We start from the raw sequence: 15,676 nt of genomic DNA on the forward strand, positions 1-15,676 counted from the left end.
AGTGGGAAGAGGGCAAGAAATGTATGTTCCCACTTTCCAGAGCTACAGGATAGAAACTGCCTCTCCCATAGTTGGACCTACTCTCCCCTTCCTTAGAACCTATCCCCTCCCTACTTGACTAAGGTGGAGCGTGGGGAAGACAACACATACAATTCTTGCTCATTGTTGAGAAATGCCCTACTACCTTCCCAGCTGTCTGTCACAGGGATACTGAGCAAGGACCCATCCCTAAGGAGCTAGCCCTATGGGTTCCGCTGTGAGAGTCACGGAAATGAGGTGATGAAGGAATTCTACAAGGCTCACAGTTGCCCTAAGGCTACCTGACTAGGCAGGGGTTCTTCAACCCTTGCTTCAGGTGTGAGACCAGAGTGCTTGTTAGTCAGCATTTTGACTTTCTAGGCCAATGAGCGATGATGGGGAAGTGGGGAGAGGGGCAGTGTAAGGCAGGGAGGTGGCTCAGTGGTAGAGTGCATGCCTTGCACCACATAAAATGGTAGGTAGGTGTGCTGCTCTCTGGAATAAAACAAAAACCTAACGGGAAAAAAATGCTTTCATAAAAAAATACAAATATTCCATACTTCAAGCTTATCCAGCCAAAGTCACAGCCTCTTTTCTCATTCACCTCTCTGCTGCCTGCACACTCAGGAAGCAGTTCAGGAGCTGGCCCAGGACATACTCTCCAAGCTACCCAAAGACTTCAACCTGGAGATGGTTATGAACTTATACCCTGTGGTGTATGAGGAATCCATGAACACCGTCTTGAGGCAGGAAGTCATCAGATTCAACAGGTGGGTCAGAAGCAGTGTGAGGGGAGGATCCGGTGGGAAGCAGCTTAGATGGCTACTTGGTAAGGAATTGCTGTACAGAAGAGGTAATCTTCCCCACCACCTGGGAAGGTTATCAGAGGACCATCTCAGCATCTGCTGGTCCAGGGTGAAAGCATTTACATTCCCTTTGTTCATCCCTGTGACATCTATACTGTTAGGTTAAAAAACAATGTCAGTAACAATAAAAGTAATCATTAGAACCACTTGTATTGAGCCCTTCCTTAGTGCCAGATAGCACTCCAAAAAAAATATCTGCATGAGCTTGCATACAAGTCAATAGTCTTTTGAACTAAAGAGTCCCTTTACTATCATTCTGCTGGCTTAAAAAAAAAAAAAGAGAGAGACCCAGGTGGGTTAAGCAGCTTGTACCATCACTTACTGGCAGAACTGAATTGAAACCCAGGTTGTCTAATCTTGAAGCCCATGCAGAGTCAACATGTGAAGTCAGGACAAAGAAAGGGTGGGAAGATGTTATTACTGTTACCTCTACCTTGGAGCTTGGGAACACTGACAAAGTCTCTCTAGCCCTATATTCTAGATATTTCTTTACATTTATTTTTTAATTTGATAATGAGAAAGATAGGAGGAGAGAAAGAACCTGACATCACTCTGGTACATGTGTTGCTGGGGATTGAACTCAGGACCTCATGCTTGAGAGTCCAATGCTTTATCCACTGTGCCACCGCCCAGACCACTTCTAGACCTTTCTCACTCCTCCAGTTACTACAGCATAAAGCCCTGTGGAATCACCTTGATTTCACTTCTAAATAGCAGAAAGGTTTTCCAGGATCATCTAGGTCCAGTAAGGAAATTCACCACTTTTGCCTCCAAGTCCAAACAAGCTTCTTGCTACTGCAGAAACTCCATGTGCTACTGTCTCCATTTTGCCTCATTGGCTGTTGCTCAGTTTGGGGGCTATTCCTGGACCTTGAGAGCTTGTTTGGAAGTTCTAGCAGGGGAGCGCAGCTACTCCTATACCCTCGACCGAAGACCGGTCCGTCTCTGTTTGGGGAAGCCCTTCTTCTTCGACCGAGCACGCAGCTTCAGGAGGGACGCACATGGAGCAGTGAGGGAGGAAGGGGACACCTGTCTAGCCAGCTGGATCAGCTGAATCAACCCCAGCGATCAATGGGGTGACAGATATTTCAGCCAGATCACCCTCACATCCATTGGGACTATTCCTGATTCAGAAGGACTAGGAGGCTGGAAGAATGTGGCTTGAGAATTACTTGGCAGCCCAGAGGGCCATTTGGGGGAAGCAGGCGACTGAACCCTATACCCTTGTGGCAGCAGTGAAGACACCTAAACCCTAAGGCATCCCAGCTTCCACAAAGAACCTGCAGGGGAAGTTTCGTGAGTAGTGAAGCAGTGCTGCAGGTGTCTCTCTCTGTCTCTCCCTCTCTCCCCTTCTCAATTTCTTTGTTCTATTAAAAAAAGAAAGAAAGAAAGAAAGAAAGAGAGAGAGAAAGAAAGAAAGAAAGAAAGAAAGAAAGAAAGAAAGAGAGAGAGAAAGAAAGAAAGAAAATGCTGCATCTCTTAAATGTCTAACACTCTGAGGTCCCAGATTCAGGCCCTGCTGCAACCAGAAGCCAGATCTGAGCAGTGCTCTGGTAAAACAAACAAACAAATAAATAATCTGTGTCTACATTTGGAAATATACCAGTCACAATTATCTTTAGTTAGTGAGAAAATGAGCGGTTTAGTTTTTTTTCCTCATCTTTATAACAATTTCCTATCAGGAATCTTCATTAACAGACCTTTGGAGAGGGTAAAAGGAGGCCCGGAGTCAGGTGTACCTGAGTGAGCCTGAGCTGAGCCTGTTTGTTCTTGCAGACTGACCAAAGTGGTTCGCGTAAGCCTCATTGATCTTGGCAGAGCCATCAAAGGGCAGGTCCTGATGTCCTCACAGCTGGAAGAAGTCTTTAGTAGCATGCTCCTAGGCAAAGTGCCCGACTTGTGGATGACCAAGTCCTACCCATCTCTGAAGCCCCTGGGAGGCTACGTGACTGACCTCCTGGCCCGCCTGGCCTTCTTCCAGGTACCTGGGGCAGCTGTTCATTTAGGTGAAGAGAACATTCTGAAATGACAGCTGAGAGACAGAGGGAGTAGGGCAGGTAGCACTCTGGAACAAGCATCTGTGAATCTGTTTCAGAACTGAAGGTAAGAGGGAGACACTTCAAATTCTTTGAAAAGATTATAGACTGTGTGTGGTCCGGGAGGTGGTGCAGCGGATAAAGCACTGGACTCTCAAGCGTGAGGTCTTGAGTTTGATCCCCAGTAGCACGTGTACCAGAGTGATGTCTGGTTCTTTCTCTCTTATCTTTCTCACTAATAAACAAATAAAATCTTAAAAAGAAAAATTACAGGCTGGGCTGTGGAGGCTGGAGTAGCGACTAGAATAAATGTCACGAACCAGCAGGTAATTCGCGCGCCATATCATATGCATTTGTTTTAGCTGCCTGGTAATTAAAAATTTTTTTTCTAACTATCAGGGAAAATAGTGGATTATTACATATAAAATCCAGATTTTGGTCCCGTTAAAAGAAGAGGACCTGAAACAGTGTGCTTGCAGTAAGTGCTGGCTGGCGACTACTAATGACAGGGATGTGTGACTGTCGCTCAGTGTAGTTGAGTCACAGTCCCTTTGCTCCAGTCTCCACTGTTCTCCATTGCAACCCCAATCCCAGCTTGCACTTGTACTTTCTTGGACCTTTATTTCAAAAGTGGAACAATGATGGCCCAGGAGATGGCCTAGTGGATCAAGTGCTGGATTCACAAGCAGGTGGTCCTGAGTTTGATCCCCAGCATGACATTGTGCCAGAGTGATGCTCTGGTGTTCTCTCTCTTTCTCCCTTTCCATTAATACATAATCTTTTAATTACCACCAGGGTTATTACTAGGACTTAGTGCCAGCACTACGAATCCGCTGCTCCCAGAGGCCATTTTTTTTTTCCTCCAGGGTTATTGCTGGGGCTCGGTGCCTACACTATGAATCCACTGCTCCTGGAGGCTATTTTTTCCCTTTTGTTGCCGTTGTTATTGTTATTATTGTTGTTATTGCTGTCATTGTTGTTGGATAAGACAGAAGTTGAGAGAGGAGGGGAAGACAGAGAAGGGGAGACCTCCTACAGATCTGTTTCACTGCTTGTGAAGCGACCCCCTGCAGGTGGGAAACCGGAGGCTCAAACTGGGATCTTTAAGCCAGTCCTTGCGTTTCACACCATGTGCGCTTAGCCTGCTGCACTACCTACTGCCCGACCCCACCAGAGGCCATTTTTGCCTTTTTCCTTTTTTTTTTTTAGTTGTTGTAGTTATTGTTATTGATGCCGTCACTGTTAGATAGGACAGAGAGAAATGGAGAGAGGAGGGGAAGACAGAGAGGGGAAGAGAAAGACAGACACCTGCAGACCTGCTTCACCGCCTGTGAAGCGACTCCCCTGCAGGTGGGGAGCCGGGGACTCAAACTAGTCCGGTCCTTGCACTTCGCACCACGTACGCTTAACCTGCTGCTGCGCTACCGCCCGACTCCCAGGAAGAATATTTCTTTAGGAGACTCATTCACATTCTGTACCTTTGAACTACCTTTTGTATGTTGTTGACTTTGAATTTTCTGTGACTCTCTAGGACTGGATCAACAGTGGACCTCCTGTGGTCTTTTGGATCTCCGGATTCTACTTCACTCAATCCTTTTTGACGGGTGTCTCTCAGAATTATTCCCGGAAATACACAATCCCCATTGACCACATTGGATTTGAATTTGAGGTAGGGGTGCTTGAGACTAAGTTACATCAAGGGACAAACTAGAGATCAGAACTCAGAGCTTCCTTTCTTTCAGGTGACTTCACAAGAAATGGCTATGGAGAGCAACCCTGATGATGGAGCCTATATAAAAGGACTCTTCTTAGAAGGTGCCCGTTGGGACAGGAAGACAATGAAGATACAAGAGTCGTTCCCCAAAATCCTCTATGACTCTTTACCCATCATTTGGCTAAAGCCTGGGGAAACTGACACATTTCTGCATCAGGATATCTATATGTGTCCAGTCTATAAAACAAGTGCCCGGCGAGGCATCCTCTCCACCACCGGCCACTCCACCAACTATGTTCTCTCCATTGAACTCCCAACAGACAGGCCCCAGAAACACTGGATAAACCGAGGGGTGGCCTCACTGTGTCAGCTAGACGACTAAGGGCATCTGTCTCAAAACAAAATAAAAGGCACTGTGTTCTTATCTATGACCCTGCTTTCCTTTGAGACATGATGGTATGCTAATGATAAAAGTTAGCTAAACAGTGAGTTGGGCAGTAGTGCAGTGGGTTAAGCGCAGGTAGTGCAAAGTGCAAGGACCAGCGTAAGGATCCCAGTTTGAGCCCCCAGCTCCCCACCTGCAGGGGAGTCGCTTCACAAGTGGTGAAACAGGTCTGCAGGTGTCTATCTTTCTCTCCCTCTCTGTGTCTCCCCCTCCTCTCTCCATTTCTCTCGGTCCTATCCAACAACGACAACAACAATAATAACTACAACAATAAAAACCAACAAGGGCAATAAAAGGGAATAAATAATCTTTAAAAGTTAGCTGAGCAGATCCCATGCTATGAACCATATTTTCAGAATAGCCCGATAAAGTAGGAGAATTGTATTTTATTATCGTCATTTTACGGCTGCAAATACGGAGAAGGTAAGCCATACCTAAAGTAACGGAGCCTGATTTGAACACAGACTGTAGGAACGTTCAGCTTGGACTTTTGACTGTTTGGCTAAGATCTCTTTCCGGTTTTTATTTTTCCAAGCTTTTTTTTTTTTTCCTGTTTACAGTCACAGATTTTTTATTTGCTCCTTTCTTAATCTCTTCACATGGACTCACATCAGAGATTTTTAGAGACTGAAAGAAGTCTGAATCATTTTTCTTAAGTTCTTGATTTAAAATGTTCTTCTCACAATGATTTTACGTGACATGTAATATTATTATCTCTATGTTAAAAGATGTAGAACAGAGACTTAGAAGAGTAGCTAGTTCCAAGTTCTACGCCCAGCTAGTGGCCAGACTGTGTTTTAAAAGGCTGGGGTCAGGAAGATAACTCCCTTGGACAGTACACTTGTTTTGTCATGTTCATGACCCAGGTTTAAGACCAGCCCCACCACACTGAGGGACACTGCAGTGCTGTGGTTTCTTTCTGTCTGAGAAAGTCAGCTTGAACAGTAAAGCCCTGGTGATTCACCACCATCCCCCTAAACCCCCCCACCAAAAAAAAAAAAAAAAGAGCCAGCTCAGTTTGAATGGAGTTGCTTATGCTAAATCCCTTGCCAGCAAACCAAGACTTCAATCTTATTGTAATTTCACCATCTCTTAGAAACAAACCCTTGAACCAGGCAAGCTGGAATTCTTGGCCAGTACTAAAGAGGTAATTTGTGTTGATAGACCTCTTTTGTTCCCTAAATGAAGATGACCATGACAGAAAGAATTCCACTTTTTTTCTTTATTGTGATTTCTTTCTGCCTATAAAAGCCTATGTTTCTACAACAGTTCTTTCTGCTTGCCAGATGGGATGCTGCCTGGCTTATGAATCAGTTAATAAAGCAAGTTAGACAGTTAAATTTACTTCCTTATTCAGTGTAGTTCCCACGATTGAATCTAGGGTTTCATGGAGACTCTTACTGCTGAGTCACATTCCTGATCCACTTAAAGATTTTGTTTTGAGAGAAAGAGCAAACTACCCCTCCACCATCCGTGTTCTTGTTGCTTACATGCGATGCCAAGGATTGAATCCAAAGCCTCACATATGCAAGGCGAACTCTCTACTGTGATCCAATTTCCTCAGCCCCTTAGCAACTGGAGTCCAAAAGCTTCTCCACTGGCCTACGCAGTCATGGGAAATTTTTGGAAGAAAGGAGGTGTGAAAGAATCGGTCTTTGCTGCATACCTACTGTGTGGTACAGAGCGTGTTCAGGCCTTGTTCTTATGTAGTGCCAATCATTGTCTTTCCCTCTGGAGGTTCAGGGAGGTTAATTTGCCTAAGATCACCTGCCTCTGACACAGTGCAGAACCATATTTGGAGCCAAAGCCCACCTGCTCTTAGAATCCATACATCTTTCACTGCCATAATATACTGCCTGCCAAGGACTTGATACTGTGATACTGTGTAGAAACTTAAGATGTGTGGCTCCAAAAGACATGTCCAAGAAGTTTCTATTTTATCACTGTTTCTCCCCAGGGCCAGCTGGAAGAGGATCCTGATGGAGATAACAATCAGATTCTACTAGATAAAACAGGGTGATCTTAGGCAAATTAGCCTCCCTGAATCTCTCAACTAACTCTCTATGTAGTTTGTTGGCTCTCGGTGACTTCTTTCAAAACATTGGTCAAATTATAGTTGAGCAGAGATAAAAGACTGAGAATCTTAATGTGTCTGGTCTGGATTCTCTGCCTCTTCATTTAAAGAAATGCCCTGACTTGGTTTTTTTTTTTTTTCATTTTATTTTACTGAATATGGGAAACTTCTAAAAACCAAGTAAAACACATGCCAGAGACTTTCTTTCTGGAACAGGGAAGCTATCATATTTTGATGTTGGACTCTGAATTCAGCAGATCAATGAAATCTTAGTGATTAAGTAAGTGTAAAGGGGGAAATGCTCCAAATTTTGTCAGGGGGCAATAAAGAGATAGTAAGGAGGACGGGTCTCTTTCAAAACAAAATAGGTAATTTTAAGAGCTGTTTTTCTCTTTTCTTCAAGATGGGAGAAATAAAATGAGAAAAGGTCAATAGCTAGAACTCTTGTATCATTTCAAATAAAAGTGTCAGTTACATAAGATGGAAAGATAGTCAGGGTCCCAAACCCCTGACTTTTGGACTGGTTAGGTAAGTCACATTGCAAGTTATAAGGCAGCAAAGGGGTTGCTAAGAGAACAAGTGAATTTTAATTGTTAAAAAAACAAAAAAAGCTGAGGGAGGCAGAAACTATCATTCCTAAGGGGTCAGGGGACAGAATGTTTCTGGAAAACTGGATTAAATTTTTGTAATTAAAAAAAAAAGGACCTCTACTTTGAAAAGAAAATCACCCTAAAATTGAAATCATGTGTTACTTCAGTCAGTGTGATAACTAGTGCAGTCATTAATGACTCCCCTGCACACACCCCAAAGAGCAGTATGCTCTTCAGAAATCCTGCTAAGAGACTGGAGTCTTGGGCAGAGAGATGGCCAGAGCTCAGGGGCTATGAGACATAGCTGCAGGCATTGCTTATAAATAGGTTGGCAGATAACATGAGATAAACCCTCTCACCAAGCTAGTCCTTGCTCTTTAAAAATGTAGCTGTTGGGTGAATAATTATGTTTTGTCCTTTGGGAGAAAAGTTTATTGAAAGGGGATGTAGGGAAGATAAGATTCTGCTTTCAAAGACCAAGGATGAAGATATAATAGTCTTAGATAATGGGATGGGGAAGAGATATCATAAACAAAACAAAACAACAAAAAAGGTTACATGGAAGATTTAGCAGTAAGTTGACAAGTTATTAGGTTTTTGTGTGAGAGTATACTGCATCTTTGCAAAGAAGGGTAAATACATACAGAGCTGCATTTGGGTAATAAAATTTCCTGACGCAGAAGGTACTCTGATGACCAGTAGTGTGAAAGTTTATAGAAATCCTGTGTCAGTGGGGTTACGAGGCTAGAAGAGAGCTCCCTTGCACACAAATTCAGTAAATTACAGGGCTCATTCCTCTTGCATCTCCAGTAGTGGGGAGTAGTGGCGCTTCGTTGCCCCACTGGAAAAGAGGTGCTCTTCATCCAGAAGGAGCTCCTGTAAGCATGTTAAGGGGGTAGTAGCTTGGATTCAAGGGATGTACGTGTACACCTTGCAATGAGACCAGACTTCCCAAATTGCCTTTTTTGTTGTTGTTTCCAAATGTTTTCCTGATTGAAGTAACCTTTTTGTTGTTGTTTTTTGTTTGCTTGTTTGGTTTGGTTTCTTAAGAGGCTGACAGTAGAAGTAGCTACACTTTCACCTTGGACAATAATACTGAGTGAGAAGGGCGGTTTCTGAACTCAATATGGTAAGAGAAAAAATTCCATAGTCAAAATCACCTCTTATTACTAAGAAAGGGACCACAATAAAGACAGGCAAGCCAGGTCCCACTGGGCCCAGCACTGCTACTTGTTCCTCCAAGGCAGAAACAGATCACTTTTATTGGCTGACCACCTGATGAAGCAGTTTCCAGACCCTATGCTAAATGAGAAACACTTAAATCATTAGAACTACCTCCAGGCAGGGAAATGCTGTCACTGTGAGACCAGACGGAAGGAGAGTGACTGATGGAACAACAGATTCACATCTCTCATTCAAGACAGGCCGGGGTATGTGCTCTGTGAGCAGCCAAAGTGCCTGCCAGCACATTGGAATTTCTCTCCACATGGGAATCAGGCGGTAGCGCAATGGGTTAAGTGCACATGGCATAAAGCGCAAGGACCGGCATAAGGATCCTGGTTCAAGCCCCCAGCTCCCCACCTGCAGGGGAGTCGCTTCACAGGTGGTGAAGCAGGTCTGCAGGTGTCTATCTTTCTCTCCCCCTCTCTGTCTTCCCCTCCTCTCTCCATTTCTCTCTGTCCTATCCAACAATGATGACATCAATAACAACAAGGATAACTACAACAATAAAAAGGGCAACAAAAAGGAATAAATAATTTAAAAAAAAATATTTGTTTAAAAAAAAAAGAATTTCTCTCCACCAAAGTCCTAAAGTTTGGTTTGTACTTAATATGCACATACTCTTTCTCCAGTGGCACGACACTGTCTTGTCACTGCCAAACCCTGCCAGATTTATAGTGGGAACAAAAAAGCATGTTCCTGGGGAAGGGAGCAGATGTCAAGATTGTAACCTAATGTTTATTTGAATATCCATGACAAGGGAATCCTAAGTCCAGGTGCTAGCAAGAAGCTACCAACGGCTGCTTCTGAAGGTCTTCTGACTTTGGAAAAGAAGGCAGAGGCGAAAATCAATAGGGATTCGCCTCAATTGGTGCTGCCCATACTCTTTGGAGGTAAGAGGGGATGATGGTGGTGTACAGATGGCTTGCCATGGGAATCTAACCAAGCTCCACACATGTCAGGATGCAAATCATTTGTGTTTGAATCTTTATTTGTCCTGCTTCTGTTCAGACATAATTACCAGTTTGCTCTTGGTAATTTTTTTTTGTTTTGTTTTTAAACTCTGTTGAGGTAACATGCTCATGACAAATGCAGTCTGAGATTTAAGGGGGCTTTCCAGCTCCTATAGTCCTCCTCAGACCCGTACTCGCAGACTGTAAGGTCAATGCTTGCATTTAACTATGCACTATTGTGCCTGTGCTTGTGTGTGAGTCTCACCAAATTCCCATGAAAACCAGGAGATCAGACCAGTGTTGCACTTTTTAAGAGGAGTTTATCTGGAAATCGAAGGGGTAAAATGATGACAGAGACACATACAAACCCCACTTTTAAGCAAATCCGCAAATTGGAAAAAAAAAAAGTCTAAAAATATTATGAGGGTATTTATAGTTTTACAGTAATCGTGTGAACCGCTACCAACTGACTGGTTGGTCCATGTCAGTGAGCGTGTATGGCAATTGGCATTCCTAAGGAACGGGCTGTCATCCTCTGGTCTTTCTCACACAGGTCTTAATCTTGTTTCCAGATGATTCTACAGTGAGGGAGTGTGTAGGGTCCATGACCTTCAGGGTTAGTGTTGTCCATGCAGAGCAAGACCCTGACAGAGTGCATCCATAGAGTCAGGACCAGTATGTTAGTGGTCTGAAGAAGACACTGGGATTCCCGCCCCTGCCCCCCGACTTTAGGAGAAGGGTTTGTCATCTGGTTTATATTCAGAATTTAACTGGCTCAGTGTTCTCAGAAATAAACTTTCTTCTGGGCTAGGAAACTTCATCATGAGACTTGAGATATACTGGTTTGGAAAGTTTCCTCAGTTTTTCCTGGCTTTTCAGTCCCCGGCCTCGCAGCGGTGCAAGACCCATTGGAGGCAGATGAATCTGAATAAGAAAAATGAGAAGATTAAGAACTATAACCACTGTAGAAGCTTATATTCATTGAAGACTTGCTCTCTGCTAAGAGTTCAGTCTACACTGACTCAGTCCTCAGAAGCCCCATACATATGTTCATCCTATCAGTAATCCCATAAGAAATTATTCTAATATTATTAAAGATGTATATTTATTAGTAAGAGAGCAGAGAGAGGGTGAGAAAGAGAACCAGAGCATCCGACCACTACTCTAGAATGGGTGGTGCTGGGAATCAAGCTCCTGTTTTCAAGGCTAGCACTCTACCTGTTGTACCAGCTTCTGAACCACAGTTCTGAAATGTTTCCGAAACTGGAAACTCAGAGGTCAGATAACTTTCTCGAGTTATCTATTATGTGGTGGAGCCATACTGAACCATCTGATTCCAGAGTTTCTGTTTTGCCATGCTTCATATGAAAGAAAAATGGCCACAGACCACACAGTAAGATGTGAGTAAAAAAAAATCAATAAAAAGTGTACATAATGGGGCCAGGCGGTGGTGCACCTGGTTAAGTGCACACACTACAATGTGCAAGGCCTCGGGTTCAAGCCCCTGGACCCCACCTGCAGGGGGAAAGCTTCACAAGTGGTGAAGTAGAGCTGCAGGTGTCCCTCTGTCTCCCTTTGTCTCCTTCCCCTCTCAATTTCTCTGTCTCTATCCAATAATAAATAAATAATTTTTTTAAAAAGTATACATAAAGATATTCTGAGTATAATGGAAAACTGGAACTAATTTAAATGATATTAAGAGGGATTTGGGGGCTGAGGAGGCAGCATAATGGTTCTGTAAAAGACTTTCATGCCTGGGGCTCTGAGGTCCCAGATTCAATCCCCAGCACTACCATAAGCCAGAGCTGAGCTGGGCTCTGTGTGTGTGTGTGTGTGTGTGTGTGTGTGTGTGTGTGTGTGTGTGTGTGTGTTTCTCTCTCTCTCTTTCTCCCTCCCTCCCACCCTCTCTTTATTTCTTTCACTAAAAGAATTAATAAAACATTAAAAAAAAAAAGGCTAATTCCTGAGGTAGTAAAGGTCCCAGATTCAATCCCTAGATTTGGACAGTACTCTGGCAAAAAAAGAAAATGAAGCTGGTTAAATTATGGCATATTCTTACGATAGGACACAACGTTATCATTTTAAAAGAGGGAGGAAGAGTTATCCAGTAGAGATGAAGTGGGTGATAAACAGCATGCCCAGCTTCCCATATACTTAAAGAAAATATGCATGCTTGAGTTAAAAAGAAGAAAAGGATGCATAACCAAACTACTAGGCTGAGCTAATGCATCTGAAAGTGTTGTTTTTGTAGGTCAAGAGTTGAATATGGGAGTCCAGTGGTGGCACTCGGCTAAGTGCCCATATTACTATGAGCAAGATCCGGGTTTGAGCCCTGCTCCTTACCTGTAGGGAAGACACTTCACAAGCCATGAAGCAGTGCTGCAGGTGTTTATCTTTCTCTCTCATTACATACCCTCCCCTCACAATTTCTGTCCTGTCAAATAAAATAATAAAGGAATAAAAAAAAAAGGAAAAACTAGCTGCTAGGACTGGTGCATTTGTAGTGCCGGCACTGAGCCCCAGCAATAACCGTGGTGACAATAAAAAATAAAAGGGGGACGGTCAAAAGAGAAAAACTATATAAATAGGATTTTCCTTTCTCTATGTGGGAAAGTTCACTGACAGACTGATGTCATGGAAAATAGTGACATGCAAAGATAGCTTGCTTGCTTCTTGTTTTAAGTAGTACATCTATTTTATTTTTTATTAGCAACTAATATTGATTTACAAAACTACAAGACAACAGGGGTATAATTCCCCACCTTTCCAACCACTAGACTTTTCCATGTCCCCATTCCCTCTACTGGAAACTGTAGTAGTTCTCCCAAGATCACTTTTCTTTCCTTCCTTCCTTCCTTCCTTCCTTCCTTCCTTCCTTCCTTCCTCACTTTCTTTTTTTTTTTTAAAGATTTATTTATTTTAGTGAGAAAGATAAAGACCAGAGTATCATACATCCGGGACTTTGGGGCCTCAGGCATGACATGTGATGCACAGCCACTGTGCTAGCTCCTTAGCTATAGCTTATTTCCAACATGCCTCTAGACTTCTCAGCCCACACAAGCCCTCTTGGTATCAATTCTCAGAAGTAGCAGGGTTGCCAGGGATAGGTCCCCACCCAATGTTAGCAGGAGTCACTCACTGGCCTTGGGTAAGGAATCTGGTAATGCAGTCCAATTTCAATCCTGGCTGTGCATTCATCGATACACTGTTTAATCAGGTCTGTGTCCGTGAGCTATTAAAAGGAGAAAATAGGTGAAGTTGTTAACATCTTTCTAATGCTTTACCAAGTACAGGTGTGCACTTTCTTAAGTTTTTCCAGTTCACTCATGAGCAAATGAAATATTGATTATTTGAAAAAAAGCTAGAGGAGGGGCTGAATGGTGGCATACCTTGTTGAGTGCACACGGTGCCATGTGCAAGAACCTGGGTTCAAGCACTCTCTCCCCACCTATGGGGGGAAGTTTCATGAGCAGTGAAACAGTGCTGCAGGTGTGTCTCTCTTTCTCCCTCTCTTTCTCCTTTCAATTTCTCTGTCCTATCAAAAATAAGTATTTTGGGGACCAGGTGGTGGTGCACCTGGTTGAGCGCACATGCAACAACGTGCAAGGATCCAGGTTCAAGCCCCAAGTCCCCACCTGCAGGAGGAAATTTTCACAAGTGGTGAAGCAGTGCTGCAGGTGTCTCTCTGTCTCCCTCTCTCTCTGCCTCCCAACTCCTCTCAATTTCTGGCTATCTCTACCCAGTAAATAAAGATAATTAAAATAAATAAATATATTTTTAAAAAAGATAAAAGCTAAATGTAAATTTTACTATGGATTAAATCTCTTTTTTATATTTTTATTTTATTTATTCCCTTTTGTTGCCCTTGTTGTTTTATTGTTGTAGTTATTATTGTTGTTGTCGTCGTTGTTGGATAGGACAGAGAGAAACGGAGAGAGGAGGGGAAGACAGAGAGGAGGAGAGAAAGATAGACACCTGCAGACCTGCTTCACCGCCTGTGAAGCGACTCCCCTGCAGGTGGGGAGCCGGGGTTCGAACCGGAATCCTTATGCCGGTCCTTGTGCTTTGCGCCACCTGCGCTTAACCCGCTGCGCTACAGACCGACTCCCTGGATTAAATCTCTTAAGCCAGAGCTTACATAATAAATACACAAATAAAGTCACTGAAACAGACAACACAAGCATTCAGTAAAAATAATTCAAACATTACAAAAAGAAAGGTAGCATATAAAAATAAAGTCTTCCCCATACCCTAGTGTCTCAGTCCCTTTCTCAAGGACAACAAATATTAGCAGTTTCTTGTTTGTCCTTCCAGGAATATTCCATACATTCATAAGTATGCATGCAAATACTTAGTTTTTGTTTTTTTTTTTACCCAAGTGACAACTCTCTTTATTCTGAACCCTGATTTTGTTCACTAAGAACTTGATGCCTCTCCTATAATTACACATATAAAGCTACTCATTCTTTTTAACAAGTACACAATATTCCAACAATGAACAACAAAAGACTATATTCTATAAAACACTGGTTATGCAAAGTCTTTCATGCCTGAGGCTCTGAGATCTGAGGCCCCTGGCTCAATACCCAGCACCAACATAAGCAAGAGCTGAGTAGCACTCTGGTAATAAAAAACAAACAAACAAACAGAAAAGAAGGAGAAAGAGGAACTCATAATTTAACCAACCTCCAGCTGATGGACATTTAGGTTATTTCCACTCTTTGCCATTATAAACAATTCTGTTATAGATCCTTCTGAATTGTTCTTGGCTCACACGCAAATGTATCTAAGAGATAACTTCCTAGAGCAAATTGCTGGGTCAAAAGGTCCATGTTCATGCATTTTTAATTCTTGCAGATTTTCCTCTTAAGATTCTCATTTCCCTCTAGAGGTTGCACCAATTTATATTCCTGTGGGAAATTTTCACATTATATTCTCACCAATGCTGAATGAGAATGCTTCTTTTTAAAAAATATTTTATTTTATTTTATTTATAAGAGAGATTGAAAGAGACCAGAGCACTGCTTGGCTCAGGCTTATGGTGGTATTGGGGATTGAACCTAGGATATTGGAGCAGTTCTTTCGCATAAACATTATGCTGTCTCCTCAGCCCCAACGAGAGTGTGTCTGCATTCCTTCTCCATGTTAATCAAACCTTGAAGTAAATCATTTTTAGCAAGTGTGGTCTAGAAACTCCCTACATTAGATGTTGGAGAATGACTGACTTATTTTGAACTATAAAATGCTGTGCTATTAGTAAGAAGGAGAAATGGTTTTTGAATTTCCAAAGCAATCATTGTCCAGTTGTAAGTAAAAGAGCAAGAAGTCCACTTTAATAAAACAGAAAACCAGGTGGTAGAAGAGAGCCCTTTTAACTGCAAGGATGGAAAAATGAACCAGTAAGTGCCTCTGTCAAGGCTCTGTAAGTGGACCTCAAAGCGGAGGTGGGATTGCATCAGTCCCATATAACACCACCGTGAAGTCTGGGCTGACGTGGCTTGGAAATCCCAAGGCATCCCTGCCCTCTGGTACCTTCTGGAACACAGAAGAGTTCCAGGAACTGCAGTGCACAGAATCACAGCTGGGTCTCTTGGGAGCAAAGTCTCAGCTTTCTGACCTCTGTGCTTCTCAGAAGTTGCTGCTCTGATGTTCACCTTGGGAATAGATTTTCTTTTTTTTTTTAATTTCTTCATTGGGGAATTAATGTTTTACATTCAACAGTAAATACAGTTGTTTGTACATGCATAACATTTCTCAGT

The 15,676-nt window shown here is 42.8% G+C and overlaps 2 protein-coding genes across 7 annotated transcripts in view; one reads left to right on the forward strand and one right to left on the reverse strand.

Moving 5' to 3' along the window:
* Positions 1 to 5,058, forward strand: part of DNAH3 (dynein axonemal heavy chain 3) — a 175,842-nt gene extending 170,784 nt beyond the window's left edge. For 3 of the 4 annotated variants that reach the window (XM_060172848.1, XM_060172849.1, XM_060172850.1), the window contains 4 exons: positions 646 to 788; positions 2,661 to 2,865; positions 4,452 to 4,589; positions 4,663 to 5,058. In XM_060172848.1, coding sequence (XP_060028831.1) covers positions 646 to 788; positions 2,661 to 2,865; positions 4,452 to 4,589; positions 4,663 to 5,016 — 840 coding nt within the window. In that variant the 3' untranslated portion in view covers positions 5,017 to 5,058. The remainder of the gene's footprint in view (positions 1 to 645; positions 789 to 2,660; positions 2,866 to 4,451; positions 4,590 to 4,662) is intronic. The other variant, XR_009544967.1, reaches the window with a different exon arrangement.
* Positions 5,059 to 9,937: 4,879 nt separating this feature from the next.
* Positions 9,938 to 15,676, reverse strand: part of LYRM1 (LYR motif containing 1) — a 30,562-nt gene continuing 24,823 nt past the window's right edge. For 2 of the 3 annotated variants that reach the window (XM_007516556.3, XM_060172852.1), the window contains 2 exons: positions 13,057 to 13,149; positions 9,938 to 10,841 (listed from right to left, as the gene is read on the reverse strand). In XM_007516556.3, the coding sequence (XP_007516618.1) occupies positions 10,725 to 10,841; positions 13,057 to 13,149 (210 nt within the window). In that variant the 3' untranslated portion in view covers positions 9,938 to 10,724. The remainder of the gene's footprint in view (positions 10,842 to 13,056; positions 13,150 to 15,676) is intronic. The other variant, XM_060172853.1, reaches the window with a different exon arrangement.

Source organism: Erinaceus europaeus, chromosome 15 (genome assembly GCF_950295315.1).
Source record: "Erinaceus europaeus chromosome 15, mEriEur2.1, whole genome shotgun sequence".
Lineage (NCBI taxonomy): Eukaryota > Metazoa > Chordata > Mammalia > Eulipotyphla > Erinaceidae > Erinaceus > Erinaceus europaeus.